Here is a 21,678-nt window from a genome sequence, read left to right on the forward strand (position 1 = left end):
AGTGTTCCGTAGGTTGAATAAAAGATCATTTGTTGCATATCTATACTATAATATGTATTGAAATGGGAAGTGTGTATACTAATTAAGCATTTGTTTATAAATTGATTGTGGTTTCCACACGCATTTGGTATTAAATTAAAATGAAACAATTAGTTTATAAAATAATATTACAAGCCACTGAACTGGAAGGAAGTGTGTGATCCACAAGGAGTTGAAGATAACTTAAAGAATAAAAGGAGTGTGGAATCCACACGACCATCATATATACATATATTGATATATATCAATGTATCTACATAAAATGTTTACATATATCCTGTCGTTTACTAGTCTAATTTTTGGAGACTTTAAACCATAAGCCCAATTTAAAATTAAATGGGTCGAAAGATTTTGCTCTCATGTACGTACCTAGAACGCATATCATGTCCGCTAACTCACATCACCATGTATGAATCACAAAATATAGTTGCTCCCTTACTTTTGACAAATTTTGAACCTGTGTTATTTACTTTTCATATGTGGGCTCATTTGGGCCTATATATAGATTAAACTCTTTTTTTTCAATTGTAATTCTGTTAGGAAATATACATATATGAGGATGCTATTATTTCTACTTCCTTGTCTAGATGCACCCTCAATGTATGTATAATAAACAATGCATACTATACAATTGTTTATTGCACACAAAAAAGATGCATATAGGAAAAAAGGAGGTGGAAATAGATACCCCCCATATATGACTCGTACTTGTTAGGAATCTCACATGATGGCTGGACTCGCACGGTGTAATTTTCACACAAAAAGAAAAACACGGATTTTAGAATGCACCATACTTTCTACGTTAAACGTTGCTACTATACGACACTTCACTATTGTAACGTTTGTAACTCCTTGATAAAACCAATTAATACCAAGAAGGCTAGATCTATGAATCATGAATGTAACGTTTTGACAAAGGCAACCAAAGATGCACCATAATAGAATACTCTTTGTTCACATTTAGTTTTACATACATTTAGAAATTTGATGAATCATAACAATTTTCACACCGGTAATAGGTAAATGTTTATAAACGTGAACAAATACTAAGGTTGTCTACACCTAAAAGTGTGGAGATTAAGTTATACCAAATTTTCCTTATGCAAAGCCTAGTTTCAAATGCTTATAGATACTTTTAAGGTAAAGACTAAAGACAACAATACATGTTTGATGTTACATAATTACATATTAGGACATTTATTACATAAAAAAGAAAGACAAACATTTTATTATCACAAGTAGTAAAACAAAAGGACAATGAACCCAATTAAAAGTTAAAGGCCACTAGTGCCAATCAACTTAGTCAATCCAAATGTGATGGCCATAGCCATCAACCCTCCAAACAAAACCCTAAAACAAGACTTCACCACAGGAGTTCCTCCAAGAATAGATCCAATCCATCCGAAGACGACTAGGGCCAAACTAACCGCCGCTACCACGACACCCAACCTTACCTTATGGTCCCTTATGAAGGACGCGGCAAGTAAAGGAACAATCGCTCCTATAGTAAATGCAAGAGCTGAAGCTATAGCAGCTTGCATAGGATTTGGCAACTGTTCTTTATCTTTTTCTTCTTCGTCTTCTACCGTGCTATTTTGTCTCTTCTTTTGAGCCAATTCTACATCTAGCTGAGTGTATACCGAAACAAATTCTCCTATTGCCATGCTACATGCGCCCGCAACTAGACCAGCAAAACCAGATATAACCATGGTCTTGGCGTCTTCCTTCACAGCTCCAACACCCATCATTAGAGATGCAACAGAAACCAAACCATCATTAGCTCCTAATGCAGCTGCACGAAGCCATTGTCCCCTGTGCGTATAATCAAAATTCTCTTCAGACAATTGGCATTCTTTTGAATTAGATTGATCTTCAGGGATTGAAACACAAAAGTTATTTTGGTTTGCCATGAAAGATAGAGAAAGGAAGAGAATGCGCGCTATACACGAAAGATGAAATGGGTTTAAGAGAACAAGTTATAGTAATTTGTTTGTGAAGATTATAATTGCACCAAGAGGCTATTTATAGAAAGGAACTATCAACCTTTTAGATGATCAAATTAACAGGGCTTCATAGTGGGACTTGCACTTAGAAATAAACTAATCATGATTACACCTTTTATTGTTTCTTAAACTTCCAAGTTCCTACGAAATCATATCATTGGGATGAGGATTTTTACCTTCCATCAATAAACACATTTTAATTAGTTTTATTAGTTAATATATATCTATCCAAATCCGGGTTTCTCCAAGTAGACTTTACTAGCTAGCAGAATTAGCTTCTTTCATAGTGTTCCTGCTGCGCTGCTAATTATACGAGTATACCTCGATCTGGTTCACAATGAACTTGTATTTTAGTTTCTTAAGAAAAAATTGTCCATGTTCAAAAGCAGAGCTTGTAAACGGGCTAGAGGGAGCTTGGTCGCTTTCAACTAGCTAGCACAACTTTGGGGTTAGTTTTCATCCCATAGCCCAACTATAAATGGATTTTTTCAATCCAACAAATCATGAAGCTATATCAGAAAAATGGAAATAACAACCAAGCACACATCATTTTAAAATCGACGATATATCGTTCCCAATAACCATAACTTGCTAGGCATTGTTTCATACTTCCATACTTCTACTTTCTTAATTTTTTTTTACCCTTTTTTTACTTATTTAGTGTACTTTTTTGGTTGCCTCTGCCCATGTTTAACCTAGTTAAATTATGCAAAATGAGTCTAAGTTGATTGACCAACCCAAACAACAAAAAGAAATCTAACCTAGAGCTCCTAAGAAGGTGGTGGACAGTATAGGGATATATATACATAACACACTCAGCATATCATAAGAGATTTGGTGGATGTTCTATAATAATAATTTTAAATTCAAAGGAGTGTGCACTTCACACTAAAGTTGCAAATATCTATACTAATATAATCTTAGGGAGCGTGGAATCCACAAGAAGGCCATCACCACCTCCATAAACAATGGAAATTAGTCCATTACTTTCTTGTTTCTACTTTCTAGTGGGATATATGTATGCAATGGTGATTATCTTAATCTATTTCTTCAAGCTGCCAAACTAGACATAAATTCCTACCTAAATACTGCAAGCTCTAGGCAAATCAAAGAATGACTTGATCATTACTTCTACTACTCCCCCAACAGTAAAAAAATAAAAATCCTACGATAATCAATTGGCATATACAATTCAAGGGTTCCTCTTTGGGTTTGTTCTGTTCCTGCATGTTTCCTGTATGTATGTGTGAGTTTTGTATCGCACAAAAGTCTGTGAAAGACAAAGACCCTTCACAGAACTGTGAATATTGAACAAGAGATGCAACTACTCAATTCAATATACCATCTGATCAATAACCAGACCCTCTAAAAGACACGATGGTTTGTTCGTAACTGATTGTAACCTATTCAAACTTGGAAGTTCGACTGTCAATAACCTACACATATGACCAACCCTATTGTCTTGTATGGGCGTATGGCCTTTGGCCAAGCCAAACACTAATACTTAACACAAACCGAGCCTAATACAATTAGAGAAACGTTTTGATGGATATTCTATTAATAGTTTAAAACTCAAAGGAGTGTGCACTTCACACTAAAGTTGCAAATATCCATAGTTTTATAAAATCTTAGGAATGTGGAATCCACAAGAAGGCCATCACTACCTCCATAAACAATGAAAAGTCGTTTACTTTCTTGTATCTAGTGGAATATATGTAATGGTGATTACTCAGTATTTTTTAGAGGACCCACAAATCCGAAACCCAGAACTCCTTCCGGGGTGACCCATTGGCCAAAGGCCATCGCGTAGTGGCCCAACCCAACCGTACAGAATGTACTGTTGATTATCTTGTATTTCTTCAAGCTCCCAATTTAAGACATGAAATCCTACCTATATATATGACATAATTTAAAAGGAATGCCTTCACATTGTCTTTTTAAGATCCTTAAATAGTTTATTGCAGCTGGAATGCTTTTACTAAGATAGAGGAAAGAATTAAGGCTAATTTAAATTTTTGAGATCAAACTTAACATGTGCTTAACTTGTAAACTAAATCATGGAAAACTTAATTAGTTCCGGTATTACTTTTAACAAGAATTTTACCATACTTAGAGGCAGTCTACCAAATTACTACTTAACTGGGCAAGTATATGCAGAAAACCATTGATATCTCTTCAAGATCAAAATATAAAGAAGCTAACTGTATAATAACAATCAATAAGTCAATATATTAGCAATTAAATTCCAGTATAAACAATAAGGCTGAACCAAATTTATGTGTTTGTTTAAAGACTATAATTATTCACAAAAGATTAATACTCGTAACATTTTAGACTGAGAACTTTTTGTGTTGAAAATACATCAGTGATCAAACTCAAGATTTACATATGTATGTTTATGAAGCCTTAACCAAAGCTCGGTCTTTTAGTAAAGCCTCGGCAGCCTTCCTACCCGAAACCAAAGCCCCATCAAACGTTGCACTAGTTCGATGATCTCCACACACATACAACCCGACACCAACTTTTGGGTTCTTCATTAAATCCGTAGGCGGGCATTGGTTTGGTTGTGCAAACTTAACCCGATAAGTCCTAAGGTACTTCCACGACCTAGCCACTTCCGGGCCAAACCAACTACTAAGCTCCTCAATCACTTTAACCCGTAATTCCTCATCAGACTCGTCCTCGTACAACCCAATAAGGGAAACTGACACCAATACTTTCCCAGGCGGGCCATACGAAGGAGCTACATTCGTGGCAAAAAACATATTATTCACAATACCACGACCTGACCCGTTTATAAACAAAACCGGGTCAGTCACTGGAACTTCACTTCTCTGTGCAGAGAAATACAAACAAACCGTGCTCCGAGCTGGTCGGGCCGGCTGTTTAAAATCGTTTAATTCTCCTGCCAAAAGCTTAACAGCTTCTGGCTCCTCAACCGCAATTATCACTCCATATTCGGCTCTCAAAACCTCACCATTGCTCAATCTTATATCATAATTTGAACCCGATTTCTCAATAGATGCAACCCTTGTATTTAAAATAACCGAATTCTTAGGCAGTTTGGCTGCCAACTGTTCAGGTATTGCAGAAATTCCTTTCGCGGGCAGGGTATTATCCCCTAAAGCTAAGCACTTGAAGATGAAATTGAAAAGCCTGGATGTCGTTTCAAGTTCTCTATCGAAGAAAATCCCACCGAAAAACGGACGAAAAAACCTATCCACAATTGAATCTGAAAACCCAATTTGTTTAAGCAAACTAAGAGTAGAAGTCTCATCACCAGAAAATATTTGTTCATCAGATTGAGTCAAAACCCTCAGTCTAGTAACAGCAATTAAAGATTTATCAACAATAGTTCCAATGGGGTTTGTTAAAGATTGAAGAGCATCAGCCAGGTGGCGTAAAGGGTCTGCTACAGTATGGAAGGTTCCATTGTAATAAACTTTAGCACCTGAGTAAAATTTTTGGAGGTCTAAAGTTTCGTAATTTAGGATCTTTTTGGCTTCTGGGTATCCGGTGATGAATATTTGGAAGCCACGGTCGAGGAGGAAGCCGTCGAGGATGTCGGTGCGGACACGGCCACCTACGGCGTCAGAGGATTCGATAAGGAGAAAAGGGGTGTTATTGGAATGGAGATGGGTGGCTGCAGCTAAGCCGGATAGACCTGCGCCAATTACGATGACTCCGGTTTTAGTCGGGTTTGGTTGGGATGATGTTTGCGTTGGTGGGGTAGTTAGGGATATTTGGGAGGTTATTTTGGGTGGTGATCGGAGGTGGTAACGGCGGTGATGGTGATTCAAGATGTGGTGGGGAGTGAATGTGGAGGAGATAAATGAGGGAGTGGTTATGGTCATTCTGTTGGCATTTTGATTGAGTGGTACACACTGTTGGTTTTTGTTAAAGGGGCTTATCCATATATCTATCTATATATACAATTCAAAAGTTGGATATCGGATCATTGAAAAAGTGAATGTATATACATAAAAAATACTATCAATCAAATAAAGAAAAATACAAGTAGGTAAAATCTCATTTTTGACACAACTAATACCCATTTTATATAACAAAGCGACTGATTTCTGTTCAAATAACCTAATGACCAAACCTTAGCAAAAGAAGAAGAAAAATGCACTGATGGTTAACAAAAAGCTGACTTTTATAATCGGATAAACGAAATATGCTATACACTCGTACTCGTTTAGGAGTAAAGTTTTGCTACAAGCATGTGCCAAGCAAGCAGAATACACAGTTTTACTTGTAAGTATGCAGTTCTGTCAAAAGGGCGTTAACCCCTCAACCAAGTATGTTTCTTTAGCTAAATCATTCACAAAAGAATAGAAGAGTATGCATATAGTAATGGGAGTTTGTTGAGATTGTAAAGAGGGTTTAGAATAACCGGCTACTCTGGGCAAATCTGACTGAATACTGGCAGCCTCTTATTTCTTTTGGGACCATATAGAACCTTGTTCACGCAAGCATCGAAATCTTCATCTGAAGTTTGAATGTCAATACCATCATCTGCAGGGGCCCAATTTATGCTTTTAAGTTTCGCAATGCTGCTGCTTGTGGGCTCGTCCTGCTTAATAGCTGAAGTGGTCACTGTTGGAGATGATGTTGTGGATGATTCATAGTGCAGAAAGCGGCACTTGGAGCCAAAAGAACAAGTTCCTGCGCTGTAATTCTTGCAAGGGGTCTGTGCACATTTGCCAAATAAGATGGAAAGTTAGGTGTGCAGTATTATAATTATTGCCTGATGGATTTTATAAATCACACAAGGATGCAGTTGAAATAATGGTTTGTGTACCTCATGTGGGCTCTTGTAGGATACTGGTGATGGACGCAGCTCCTTATTTCCATGTGCGAACTGTGACAAATGAAGTGGCAGTGTTATAATTTACATTCGATTTGCCTATGCAACATAAAAATTAGAATAATCTTTTCAAAGAGAGGTCACATGAAGCACCAAGGCATGAAGTTCAACACTTTCAATCGGGGTTTCAAGTCAAACAGTTAAGCTTATATAGCAGTATATTAAGCTGTATAATGGTTTAGTTTAGATTCAAAGTCAGGCGTGCAGATGGTTACACAAGAAAAAGGAATGGAAAGAAACGTTCAATGTCAAAGGCTTTAAGGAGTAACAATATGCCTAATAGAATAACCCTATATGTATGTCGCCTATGTCCAACACAAATGTAGTGTGATGGACTGATGGCAGAGCTCCAACAGACAGGTCTAAATGATGATTGATTTGAATCTTTTTTCGTAACTCTGACTTTAGTGAGATCTAATATGTATATAGCTCACATGACATGTATGACTAACCTGTTCTTCAAAGTTTTATAAACACAAAAGTGAGGAACTGTTTAGTTCCGGATTACCAACACAAGTTAAAGATATTATGCAGCTTGATACAATATGACTAAAGATCAAATGGCTTTACGCGGACTAATCTAAAGCTTTGAATTTTATTCATGGCATCCAGCATTTCCAGGTTGCAGATTAAACATATTAAACTAGAATATAGTGGTTCAGTTGAAATAGTGGTTATGGAATACACTACCCTACTTATTCTATTGAATAGTTCATTTTAGGAGTTCCATCTGAGGCTATGGGCTCAATATGATTGACATAAATGTAGTTGATACCTCTTGATTTGTATAGGCCGTACGGTACTACAGTGAAAGTTGCGCCATATATCGAATTCATCAATGTTACAAAAATATAAGTGATGAATTTGTGGCTTATAGATGACAAAGATAAGTTGCAGTAATTGTAGTTTGGCTACACTTTAACTATTAATCAAATGCTTAAGATAGAATAAACATTTGCAAAGTACAGATATTTTTTTCCATGAAACCCTGCTGTTTCAGATTGCAAATTACAAGATTTAACAAGATAATCATGGGTTATTATCAGATTCAATCATTCAAACATGGTTACACAGAATAAAGGGATGGAAAGCAACGTTCAAGTCTGAAGGCCATGGGTTATTATCAGATTCAATCATTCAAACATGGGTTATTATCAGATTCAATCATTCAAACATGGTTACACAGAATAAAGGGATGGAAAGCAACGTTCATGTATGACTCTTTTGTACATAGGCTATGTACAACAGGAATGTGCTGTGATGGCAGAGACCCTGACAGAGAGATATACTAGTGATTGACTGAAATCCTATATATAACTCTTATTTGGTATGATCTAATACGTGTAGCTTAAATGGTACTGCAGTTAGGACTAAACTGCTTTTCTGAAAAACTCATAAACATGATGAGCTACTTAGTTACGGATTACGAACACAACTTAACAATGTTGTGGCTACACTGTGCTTAAACGTTACTTCTAAAGTTCAGATCTTTATTCATGACATCCTGCATTTTCAGGTTGTAGATCAAACATGTAAAACTAGAAAAGCTGTGGTTCTATTGGAACACTGGTCATACATTATACCACCTACTTGGCCATCAAATTATACATTTTGGGGTTCCATTTGAGTATAGCTCACATGACACTACATTTAATTAAAGACTATATCATTAATCAAGTACATCGAAATTTACATACGAAAAAGTGAGGAACTAGCGACTTATGGATGACAAAGACGAGTGAAGATATTCTGTAGTTTAGCTACACTATTGTTAAGGGTCAAATGCATCAGATAGAATACATAAGGTGCAAAGTTCAGATTTTTATTCATGGCACCCTGCAATGACAATTTGCAAATTAAGGTTAAACTAGAAGAGCATGGTTAACACTAATTATCTATAATGCTACCTACTTATACCATCAAATAGATTATTTTTTGGTTTAAAACTTGCATAATCTATCTTATATGTTGATGACTTTATCCTTTTTCTGGTTTTCACTACTCAGTAGTATCACCTTTTTACATATCACTTAAATCCTGTTTAAAAACCAAAGCAGGAATAGTGAAAAACCTGGCATTTTGCTCCATGACGGCAATAACCAGAATTCTCTACGTAAGACACACAGAGGTCCTGCTTATAGTTCTTTCCACTGGATGATGACGAAGATGCGCTACCAGTATCTGTCAAAGACAATGACGACAATCTACTCCTATCAGATGATGGCTTCTTCACTAGAACACCATCCATCACCAGCACACCTTCCTCCCCCTTTGCTGGAGTAGTGTTACCAAAAGGAAATGTTGACCTTGATTGATGTGGTGGCTCCAGTCTTGCTAAGTTTTCCCCTCCCCGGATACCATTGCTGCGATGATACTTGTATTCAACTACAGGTGGATAATCTCCAGCAGACAGAGGTGACGCCATAAGGGACCTAGCAGATTGCATATATCTGTGGTATGGGGAATGCAAACTCTTTATAACAGAGTTGCGGCCATCAGGTGACGCATATGGATCAGTCATATAACCTGGTTGATGGTAGTAACGATTCGGTGATCCATAGTTCTGTATTGGTGACAGGCTACTGCGTTTAGGAAAATTTGAGTTGGGAATCCCATAGTAAGTATCCATCTGTACCTAATTTTAACAATTCACAAAAGAAAATGTCAAATATTTTTACAACATACATCTCCCTTTGTTCCTTACTGTTACAAAATCAAAGTTTTGACAAAATTATAACAATTTTCTAATCATATTGTACAAATCAAATACTGTGTTTAGCTTAACAAACTTACTTTAATAATTACTTAATTTCCTAATTTGTGGAGATTTACTTAATTACTTAATTTCCTAATGTAATTCCTATGTATACATTCTGATCACAGTCATCATATAGGCGTCCATACACTGTCACAAACACATTTAACAATATAACGTATGTTCTGATCGCGATACTGAAATCATGACTAAACTTCAAAGGCAGTACACTTTTGTTCCTGAATATCAAAATCGATACAAAATTTTGATGCGCCAAACATACTTCCTTAATTATATAATTCCTCTGTATACGGTCTAATCACAATATATAAGATCGAATTTCCTGATATTATACAACTCCTCCGTATACATTTACAGTCTATGACACACTTAAACAACGAAATTATCAATTCATCACTATTAAGCATTTTAATAAACTTCTAACTGAAATATGAAGTTCCTAAACATGCATAATTAATAACTTTCTCGCTTAGTAATGAAACTATCAAATCGATACAAAATCGCAAATATCTAGCTTAATTATCTCCTCATATTATTTATTTCTTCTGTACACAAACACTTTCACAGTTTCACTCAACAACATCATATACATACATACATATATATATATATACGTATATATCAATTCACATTCCAATAACCTAAATAGAACCTAACCGAACTACAGGATTTCCCGCCAAAATTCAAAATTATACCGAATCGATGAGAACGATGCAAAATTCGATCACTTTTTCCGTAAATCGGAGCGTAAAACTCGTACACCTAAAGAAATCAACGGAATTTAGAGGAAAATCGAACTCGATTACCTGAGAGAACGATGAAATCGATGAAAGTGTACGGATCAGAGAAACGGAATGAGATGAGATTAATAAGAATGGAGGAAATGTGATAGAATCGATATGTATATATATATATATATATATATGTATATGTGTATAGCAGTTAAGTGATTTCCACCGCCATTGATTATGTGTGTGTTTTTTTTTTTTAGTTTTTGGCTTTCTGTAACTGAAAAGAAAGAAGAAAGTGATGTGGAGGTTGTATTTATAGACGAAGTGGTTTGACTCGTGAGGTAAAAAAGTCAAAAGGTGGAAAGTTACATTTTAGTCCTTTAAGTATTGACAGTGTTTCGATTTTTTCCAATTTTGTTGTTTTTATTATTGGGAGAAAAATTAGGATCGAAAAGTTGGTCATCTTTATTCAATTATTCCCTGTCGATGTCGAGAACTTTTTTATGTAGGTCCGTTGTGGTTGTAATTATGATGATTTTCAATAAGGTAGTTTTTTCTCGTTTTTTTGCTTGCATCAATTAAGTTATTTTATAATATAATAATGATGTAAAATACGTTATTAATTACCGAAAAAAAAAAAAGGTTTGCCTGCAAAAATGAAATAAGTTCACAAAGATTTTAAAAACTGTAATAAGAAAGAAAAAAAAGAGTATGATTGTCTCCTCGATTTCGCTATTTCCTAGAGGGAAAAACTTAAAGTTTAATCACGCTAATGGTTTCAATATATAAATGTTTAAACGACAATTTTAAAATACACAGTAATTCATAAACAAGTCGTCTCATAGTATAGTTAAACCTTAAACAATTAAGTAAAAGATTTATAATATAAAATCATACATACATGTATAAACCACTAAACTAAAGCAAAATTTCTAATAAAACTATTTCTAATCATTAAGTTTGTTCTAAAACGATTTTAATCATCAGGGTGAATGTTGAAATCAGTGAATATTAAACCCGACTATTTTGAGAGCGTGAAATTTAACCAAATATATATATCAATTTAAAGCTAAAAATGAAAGTTACCTTAATCGATGTTCTCTCGAAGATGTATATAAGATTTTACACTAGGGTTTTTGCTTTTTGCTGGTGTTCATTAGAATTCGAAACGGAGATTATATAATTTTTATATAGTCGTCATACATTGAGGATAAACCTCAAAACTCAAAAGGTATCCTGATCAAAAATTAATTCCCGTTTCCTTTCATCCATTGCACAAAATTGACCCTCCATTTATAGTTTTGACATATCTAATCCCCAAAACAAAATAAGTAACTATTTTCTTTGTATGTTGCTATATAATAGTCGTATAAAAAGACACATTTTTAAGGTCATGAAAGACCTTACAGAAAAATAAATCACCATGTGAACATAAATTTAACTTATGACTACTAAAGTTGTAGACTAATATGATTGAAACCATTACATGTCATAGTTAATAGTGACAAATTTATAATCCGCATTGTCTCCTCATAATATTTTTTTGTGTTGAATGATAACTATTAGCTGTGAAAGATCCGAACAGTGATATCGGATTTGTTCACTAGTTCCCCTTTAACAATAAAACGATGAAAAGGGTGAGAAAGTCACTCGATAGCAAACAACTTGGTAACTTCACTATCGATCTCATTGATACCTTAGTGGCTCAAATATGTGAAATTCCAAGACTGGTTTGGTATCATGTTAAAAAGAGAGACTCATTTGTTGGAGTTGGTTAAATTGAAAGGCATTTGTATGTGAATCTCAAAAGATCCAACAGAAAAGAAACTAGTTTTACTTTTTACAAGATAAGAAGGAAATAACAAACCTTTTTGCGTGTTGATCAATCATCTTTTATCATGTACAATTAATTTATTGAATTTTTTATTAGCATACTCTTTCATTAATATTTATTTTTCAGAATTTGTTTAGAATCGTATCACGTAAAATGCTGACGTTTTATTTTGATAAAGATATTGTCAAGTGTCATGTGACAGGTGACAAGTACCTATTTACATGTAATCATCAAGAGTTTTGTAATACAATTTGCTTTTAAATTGTCATCTAAAGACTATAAGTCAAAACTTAGGCAGACTTTACTTGTAACTATCAGAGGATCAAAAGTACACTAAAAACCAAGCTGATTTCAGCATTACAACTGAAATTAGGAAGTGATCCGAATAACCCTTATTTTTAGCCATACATCCCTAAAACAAACTTTGTAACTATTTTTTGGTTTAAAGACAAAATAATCAAAATATTCGTTTTAGACTTTTAGTGGTGTATGATTAAAATGAAGAAATTGTCATCCAAAGCACATATAAGCCAAGTTGTACAATAAAATTTGTATGAAGAAAAAATACATCACAATTTTATCATACAACAACATGAATATGAAATAGTCACCAATGAAAGGGCATTTATACAAACACACACAAAATTAACTTTAACAAATCAAATACATGTCTAAGTTTCAAAATCTAAGTTTTCCATTACACCCCATCAACGGTGGCATTCTTCAGGTTTCCTCCTAGCAAGGATAGCAGACCGCCGCCATGAACACGCCCTTCTGGAACCGTGAACTCCAAGCTTTTCTTACTGCTGCCATTGTCATGCCCGTCTCTGATCTTTTCTGAGCTCATTTGCGTTGTATATGATGAAAAGGCAGATTTCATTGATGGGGGGACTAAAACCTGAGGAGGAATTAGTTGTTGTCTTTTGGCCGGCCTTTCTAGGGAATCGATGGAATCTGAAACAATACTGACTCCTGATGAAGAGTAAGTATTATCAAAGCTGGTTGCAATGGTTGATGCTGGAGCCGGGACAAGTCCATGGAAGAGCCCTGGTCCAATTCCCTTTCCGAAACTGCCCTTTTTGCTTGCATTAGATTCTCTATCTTGAACCATGCTAGCATGCGCCGCACATAATCCATTCTTTCCCCTAGCGAATTTCTCACAATTACCTTCTCCGCCCCAATTGCATCGCTTCCCACCACCATGAGCCTTACAGAAGTCGGTACTACCTTGGGCTGACTTTGTACAGTTCTCGGATTTGCACCGCTTTCCGCCGCCGTGCTTCACGCAGCAATCGGTTCTGCCACGGGCACTTTTGGTGCAACCAGGAACAGAACACCTTTTCCCACCACCGTGAGCAACACAAAAGTTGGTTCCGCCGTGCACACTTTTAGGACATATACCACCACCGTCATAAAGGCATCGTTTGCCTCCACCATGGGCTTTACAAAGCGGCGTGCTACCTTCAGCACCTTTGGTACAGCCAGCAAAAATACAACGTTTTCCACCACCATGAGCCTTACAATACATAGTGCTTCCTTGAGCTCCCTTGTTGCACCCTTGGAACTGGCATCGCCGACCTCCACCATGAGATATGCACAAACCAACCTGTCCTTCAGCACTACGAGTGCAGCCCTCCACTTTACACCTCTTTCCCCCACCGTGTTTAATGCAGAGGCCCGATTTGCCCCTAGCTGCTTTACTACATCCAGAAGAATGGCCACACCGTCTCCCACCACCATGTGCTATACAATACTCTGTCCTACCTTCTGCACTTTTAGTGCAGCCGAGATGCTGACACCGCCTTCCACCACCATGAGCCTTACAATACGCGGTTCTACTTTCAGCACCTTTGTTACACCCTGGTTTCTGACATCTCTGCCCTCCACCATGACCAATACAAAGACCTGTAGCTCCTCTAGCCCCTTTTGTGCACCCCTCAAACTTACATTTCTTAGAATTGCTTGTTTGGTGGTCAGACATTGTCCCCATAGAGTAATCTGACATAGCCGATAGTTCAGAGCTTAACTGCGGGACATGAGACGAGTTTTCACTAGGCTCCAAAAGGTTATGCATTTGCATCCTAGGAGCCAGAAGAAGAGACGGCATATAGCCACCTGATTTCTTTGCTGACGTTGACCCTTCGTCAATAGGTATCTCAAACCTGTTATTATTACCCTTGTGAGTAAAACTAAATGTATTCGTATCCAGATCGCTCATTGACATGACACAATGATCAGATAGGCCAAGTTTAAGAACAGAATCACCCTCACAAGACAACCCCTTGTTAGATTCAGAGACGGGTTTTTTGCTTGTGGAAAAATAATCATTAGAATATACAGTTGGTGTAGGTCCCAACCCGAGGACCAGTCTGCAGCCATCATCTGGTGCTGCATTCGTAATATTTTGATCTCTAGATTTTTCTCGGTTTCCTCCATAACTAAAGCAATCCAAGCTTAACGTGGTATTACTACTACCACCGTGGTAACTTTTATTCAGTTCAGCGTTACAAGAAACAAGTGCAAGACCATTACTGAGATCCATTTGTGGGTTATTGTATACCATTTTTGTGAACGAAATTGAAGAAGTTGGGGGATTAAGTTTTAGAGAGAATACTTATCACATCTACAGATATCTGTAAATCAAAATGAACAGAAATAGAAAAGTTTCCAATAAGCTAGTTCCACCACTTACAAAGCCAGATGTATCCGACCTATCCATTCAGTTGACGGCGGCCCAATTTGGGACTCAGCCTAACCGCCTAGGCGAACACCATCTGATAACATTTCTGGCATAGAAGCCGATTACATTGTCATCAGAGATTGGTGGCGTTTTCAGGTCGGCAAACTCTCTAAAACTCTTTATACGTAAGTCTTTAACCTTCATTCACCTGCCATTTAACCAAACAGATAGACATAAACACCAAATAGCACACATGAATCAAACTTGAGACAACCAAATACGATGTTGTGTGTGTGTGTGTGTATATATATCTATGAGCTGAAATTACAAAGGTCTAACATTCAAGTATTTCGAAAATTTTTAACAACCAATAACTTATACCTGCCAAATAAGTTAATACATTAATACCCCAACAAATTGATACATTAAAATCTGAAAGTGGTTTGAAATTTAAGCTGATATTTTTGCGATTTCGATTTCGATTTCAATTTCAATTTCTAGTCCAAAAACTGATACTATATGTATGTGTGTATACACTTACAAATATCATTTGGTTACATTCAAACTTGAAAAACATCTTTAGTTTTATTATCAATCTATGTGTGTAGCACTATAAGTATTAGCTAATACAATTTTATATATATATGTATATATATATAATATACCAATAAAATAAAAACAAATAACAATATAAATAAAAAGACATAATATTTATACTGCAGATAATAACAATATACATATATATATATATCGAGAAAAAATATGAAACATATTCAGTGTAACAAGAAACTACATATTAAAATTAAAATAATATCCAAATTATGGTAACATGAAAAAAGGAAAAATTATCTCAGCTCATATCAAAGTCTACCCAATTAACACACAAGTAGATAATCCTTCACATAAATAATAAAATTCTTCAATATGTAAAAAACAAAAGATATATTATATATAGAAGTGTGTGTGTGTGTGTATATATACCTGGAGAAGAAGCAAATCCAAAAGAAAGAAGAAGAGATCTAACGACAAGTGATTTAAGACATAAATAAAATACAACCAGCAACAACAGTTGACAGATGGATATGGGAAACTGATGATGATTTGGAATTAATGAATAATGAATGAATGAAAGTTTTTTAGAAAGACAAAAAGATGAGAGAAAATATAGAGATGAAGATGATGTTTTTTTGCCCAAGTGGAGTATTTCTTTGGTAATGAAGCATAAATAAATAAATTAATGATTGATGACACAATTTTTCATTCGTTTATTCATTTAGTCCTTGTGTTTTACTTGGATGAACATAATTGGTCTCCTTTTATTTAATGATTGTGTTTTATTTTTGATTCTTTTAAGTACGTTGGTAACATCGACTTTGTATAATTTCATTTTGTTACGTCATTAATTAAGACTTAACATTTCAAATCATGTATTTTAGTTCCATATCACATCAAATCTTGGGTAACGAAAATGCAGTTAAGTATAAATAAAAAGCATTGCAAAAAAATGTAAATTATCGAGGAAATAGCTCCAAACTTCCTTTAACACTAATGAACAAGCTAGAAGCACAATTTAAACCCAAAACGTTGTTGTTGTAAAGAATAAATTAAGTCAAATATCATAGATATGTTGTTTTATTTATATTACTAAAAAAATTTATATAAATTGTATTTTCAGCATAGAAATACTGACACTTTATCTAGATATATATCACTCAATAAAAAAAAAAAAATTCACAACAATACAAAGGTGTTAAAGTTAAGGGAAAATTTCATAGATGGTCAATTTTGAAGCTTTATGTCCAATTTTAAACACTTACAAAAATAATTACCAGGTTAATCATAAATTCTTTACTACCTAACATTTTTAGTAAGAAATAAAAATAACCAACCAAAATATGACAAATTTCATTAAGTGAGCTACACAATATTATATTAGTTTTGATTTTATTTTTTGTTAGTATAAATGTATATATTTAGTGTAATGTACTCACTTTTTCATGTATTTATTATTATTTATTAGTATTTTCGAGACAAATGGTGGATTAATTGGTTAATATTTGTTAATATTCTATTTTTATATACATACATATATTTTATCACTTGTTTGTAAAAAAAATTACTATTTATTTTAGTTTCATGGGGTTCATTTCTACCAAATATATTTATTTTAAATAAGTTAGTCCAAAAAATTAAATAGGTAGTAATACAAGAAAAAGTTTGAAAAGTTCAAAATGAAGTTAAAAGTTTTTAGGATTTTTTAAACTATTCGTAAAATATTTGAAAACATCTTTTTGTATCATCAGAGACAAAAATACCTTAATTTCATTTATTCTTTGAATATGTCAATTTTGGATTTTTCTTTTTTTTGGTAGTAATTAAAATTGAAATAAGTAAGAGTTTTTTACAAATAAGCGAAAATATACATATAAAAATGATACTTAGAAATTCTAACCAATATATGGACTTGTTTTGCGTACGTGAACTATTCGACTGGATACAATTATTTATAGAAAAAAAAGTGAACAAAAAGATTAGAACTTTTGTAAAAATGAAAGAGAGTAAAAAGGAATTATGAAACCAGCAAAAATAGATAGAAACATCGTAAAAAATATATGTATAAAAAGAAACTTTATAAAAAAAATTGTAGATTTTCAAAAAGGTGAAAATGACAAAAACTAGTATACATGTGGGTTCAACAAAAATATGTGTCATCATGTAATTGGTTATTGGCATTTCCTACTAATATGGGTAGGTAGTAAGAATGTTTTGATCATTGTGGTAAAAAAATTTTACGTGTCCATATTTGGATATAACCCTTTAAATTTTATCATTATAGTATTTTTCCCAAAAGTTAAAAGCTAAAAGTGTTAAACCACAAATGAGTAGACACGAAACACGGATGTTTTTAATGTTGAATAAATAGGCTTGGGATGTCATCTAATCCATTTCCAATAGGTCACCCATTTTATAAAGGATGATTTTTTAGAGAAAAAAAAATATATATATATATATTACTTTATTGTTTCTTATGTAGTTATGTTGAAGCCTACTAATAATATGCGTGTCTTTTTTTTTTTTTTTTTAAGGTGTGGATCATTTGCTTGTAAGGAGATCTAGCTTACGTTGTTTTAACCGAGTCCGTGCTAGAGAGCCTCTTCGCCCTCAATATCTAGTAGGAGAAGAATCTCCCAACTAAACCCCCCGAATGCACGACATTTAATTGGGATAAAACCATGTGCTCAAACATGCTTCACTGGAGGACTTTATTGTGAAATTCCTTCAAATGTCTTTCCCATATTTCAAACTCAAGACCTCCAACATGAAATGCCGATGCTCAACCAATGAGCTATAATGGCTATGATATATATACTCGATCAAGGTATATCTCGCTTTCTAATTCTTGCTATATACTCGTATATCTTTTTATTCAAGTTCATATATCTTTGAATAGTTTTGGTGCATGACCAAACAATACATGTGCTTTGTCGAGTTGTCCAATACCTTTTAATGAGATCTTGATATTATTGATTTGAGTATATACATTATAAGAAAACAATGATTAAAAAGAATAAAAGCAATTAAGGAATCTGCATTTCAGATGATAGGTTTGTTGACATAACAAAGGATTATCATTGATAAGGAAAAACAAAAACAAAAATGATATATATGACGACTTAATATAACTCGTAGGCTTAAATATGCTTAAGAAAGAAAACAATACACATATCATGATAAAAGGTTGTTTATGCACCAAACCGAGATTAGGTGATGAGTGTTTTTGGTTGTTTGTTGGCGATTCCCCGAAGGTAGAGTGGACATCTTTACGCCAATTGTATGTATAGTTGTGTTGTTGTTGTCTGACTATATTGCGTATCCCTGGTGCCTTCGTGAGGTCTCTTTTTATAAGGACGATATTGGCTTGGAAAATAAGTCAAGATTTAGGGTTTTCCTAAAAGAATAACTTCCATAATTGCTAGCCCTCTTGATAAGAACAAATCCCGATTTTGTAGGGAAGCAATTCTTATCCTCTTTTATCTTCTATACGACCTTTGTTACGTACAACCTTCGTGACGCGCTTCGTACCTCAGGCAGGGTGTGTCATCAAAGGTAGTATCGAGGAAAGATATAAATAGTAAAATTCATGTGTTAATATTTTTTATTTTGTTTATTTTTAAAAGAAAAAGTTGATTAGACATGTTTAAACTTAATTATAAGTTTAGGCATATACTATCATTGCTCAAAACGAAACAAATTAGTCAATTCTATCCACTTTATTCTACAAACTTTTGAAAAGTGCGTAAAATTTTGTTAAGTTTTTCACCCTTAAAAATGTATATAAAATAGTCCACATTAAAAAGTACGTGCAAAAAAAGTTACAAGTTTCATATTCAGAAGTGTGGAGAAAAAATGTTCACACTAATAAGTGTGTACAACTTTTATACTTTATGCACTTATAAGTGTGAAGATCATTCTTCCCGAGTGACTTCTACGCACTTCAGTAGAAATCACCCGCAAAGAAATTATTTTTCAGTGCATATAAATCACGCGCAAAAAAAGATGATCTTTACATTTAAAAGCGCGTACAAATATAATATTATATACACTTATTAGTATGAACATTTTTTATTCACATTTTTAAATGTGAACTATTTTGTAGACATTTTGTAGTGCGAATAACTTCAAAAAATTTTACGCATTTTTAAAAGATGCCTAAAAAAAAGTCCATACAAACCACAAATTTGTTGTAAAGAAATAACGTTAACTACTTATGGTGTGTTGATTTAATTGACTAAGTACTAAACAATAGATAAAGTTGCGAACACAAAACGGTCAAAGTTATAAAGTGCACGAGTATTGCGCAGTGAAAAGTGAGCGAAAATATTTCGATTTGTTTCTACTACTTTCTTTACTAGCAACTTTTGGTGATCTCCATGATTGTTCACAAAGATTAACAGAGATGGATATTTTCCCATCATGTGTATGTTATCAAGCATTATATATAAAGACTATTTTGTAGATTTAAAAATGAGAGAGTGAAGTGTGGCATCCACACCCCAACATGTATTGTTGTAAATAGTATATTTAAGTTATATTTGAGAAACAAATAATACTCATAAGTCGTAACTCGTAATTGTTTTTTATGAGTTTTGTGTCTCAATATCATTTACGACAATGTATGAGATTGATATGACGGTGTATGATATTGATTGAGATACACATATATATATGGTCTTACCAACATCTTATGTAGTTATGTATCTAAAGTAAAAAAGACTACTTTTAAAATTATAGGTTCTATACAAGGTAAAAAAAAATCTCCAAACGTCTATAAAAAGTGATAAATGAACCCTTAATTTCTATTTGACAATTAAATCTAAGCAACTAAGATAAAAGGCCCGAACTTTTAGAATGGGAAGTGGGCTGTATACCACTAGTTTTTGACAATACATCACTAAATGTGTTTTACAAGGTTGTATTGTACAACACAATAAAACACATTTGGTGGTTTATTGTCAAAAGCTGATGGTGTAAAAATCACCACCCAAAATGTGATACGAGTATTATAAAGCATATCAATTCAATCAACCGAGCCCCACTTCAAAAGTTCATTTTAGACCTTTAGAAGATTTGAAATTAATTAGAGCATCTCCAATAATAACTTGAGCAAAAATTATTTTTTTTATTAAAAAAAGTCTTTGAAAAGCTTTTTACCATTAAAGAAGATGATTTTTTTAATGAATGATTTAAAGTTCTTCAACCTATTGATAGAAATAAACACTCTCTTTCATTTATATTTAATTGTAATATGATGTTTTTTTGTTAAAAAGTCTTTCAAAAGTTTTTTATCATTGAGGCAAAAACTTTTCAATAGCTTTTTATAAAAAGCTTTTATATAACAACTTAACCATTGGAGATGTTCTTATAGATGCTCGTATATTACAAGTTTCAGAGAAGTTGATATTTTAACCACAAAGTTTTTTTAATAAATGTCATGAAATATATAAAAATAAAAATAAAGCATATAAAAATATTATCTTTATAGAAAATACTTCTAACATTGTTATATTTTAATTGAACTATTTAGAATATTATGTTTAACCTAAGAATAATATATTATTTCTAATAGTATAGAATAAGAAAGTAATATACCATATGTGACAATAAAACATATAAAATGATATTGAACTATAATATTTTTTTAATATTTAAATATGGTGAAACATGTCAAAATTTACAATTTTGATTGACATATTATAAATTTATAATTTTATAGTAAGTTCAATAAACCAACTTATTAATTGTTGTTATTATTGTGTTCGACAAAGGTTATTAATGGGTGATCTTATGAGGGACGAGAAATATAAAACCAACTATTGGAGGACCTAAATATTTATTATGAACAATTACAAGGATACAAATATATAATCACAATTTCCAAAAGTTAATTATAATTAAAGAAATTATTTGGAGTGTGCAACACATTGCCATTCTACTTCTATCTTTGCACAAAATACCGAAAATAACCCAAGATACACAACTGGCTTTTGGACCATTCGAAGCGAAGACCACGACGGATCGTTTGATTACTTTTTAGTGACAATGACATTTTCATGTAAATACAAAATTACCCCTACTTATGGTGTAGATCAATTCAACCTACCGGGACAAAATTGTAGTTTACTAAATAATGCTGACGCAATATAGATGGAAAAAATTAGTGGAGGAGATGAACCGATGACGTGGC

The 21,678-nt window shown here is 33.6% G+C and overlaps 3 protein-coding genes and 1 long non-coding RNA gene across 4 annotated transcripts; all 4 read right to left on the reverse strand.

The window, feature by feature from the left end:
- Positions 1-1,239: 1,239 nt before the first annotated feature.
- Positions 1,240-1,949, reverse strand: LOC122594521 (vacuolar iron transporter homolog 4-like). Its single transcript, XM_043766967.1, has one exon. It carries the CDS (start codon positions 1,947-1,949, stop codon positions 1,314-1,316), a length of 636 nt encoding a protein of 211 aa, XP_043622902.1. The 3' UTR covers positions 1,240-1,313.
- Positions 1,950-4,306: 2,357 nt separating this feature from the next.
- On the reverse strand, positions 4,307-5,933 carry LOC122591755 (15-cis-phytoene desaturase, chloroplastic/chromoplastic). Its single transcript, XM_043763999.1, has one exon. The coding sequence runs from the start codon at positions 5,894-5,896 to the stop codon at positions 4,439-4,441; it is 1,458 nt and encodes a 485-aa protein (XP_043619934.1). The 5' UTR covers positions 5,897-5,933; the 3' UTR covers positions 4,307-4,438.
- A 342-nt stretch (positions 5,934-6,275) lies between these two features.
- LOC122590519 lies at positions 6,276-9,159 on the reverse strand. The gene is made up of 3 exons (XR_006322525.1): positions 8,984-9,159; positions 6,847-6,906; positions 6,276-6,735 (listed from the first exon to the last, which is right to left on the reverse strand). It is a non-coding gene; the product is annotated as an uncharacterized LOC122590519 (long non-coding RNA).
- Positions 9,160-12,779: 3,620 nt separating this feature from the next.
- Positions 12,780-16,103, reverse strand: LOC122591310 (loricrin-like). The gene is made up of 2 exons (XM_043763565.1): positions 15,915-16,103; positions 12,780-15,141 (listed from the first exon to the last, which is right to left on the reverse strand). Exon 2 carries the CDS (start codon positions 14,814-14,816, stop codon positions 12,951-12,953), a length of 1,866 nt encoding a protein of 621 aa, XP_043619500.1. The 5' UTR covers positions 14,817-15,141; positions 15,915-16,103; the 3' UTR covers positions 12,780-12,950.
- Positions 16,104-21,678: the final 5,575 nt, after the last annotated feature.

Source organism: Erigeron canadensis, chromosome 3 (assembly GCF_010389155.1).
Source record: "Erigeron canadensis isolate Cc75 chromosome 3, C_canadensis_v1, whole genome shotgun sequence".
Classification (NCBI taxonomy): Eukaryota; Viridiplantae; Streptophyta; class Magnoliopsida; order Asterales; family Asteraceae; genus Erigeron; species Erigeron canadensis.

Excerpts from the sequence above, each read along its gene's own strand:
- LOC122594521 (XM_043766967.1), bottom strand. The coding sequence starts at position 1,949 with ATGGCAAACCAAAATAACTTTTGTGTTTCAATCCCTGAAGATCAATCT.
- LOC122591755 (XM_043763999.1), bottom strand. The coding sequence starts at position 5,896 with ATGACCATAACCACTCCCTCATTTATCTCCTCCACATTCACTCCCCAC.
- LOC122591310 (XM_043763565.1), bottom strand. The coding sequence starts at position 14,816 with ATGGTATACAATAACCCACAAATGGATCTCAGTAATGGTCTTGCACTT.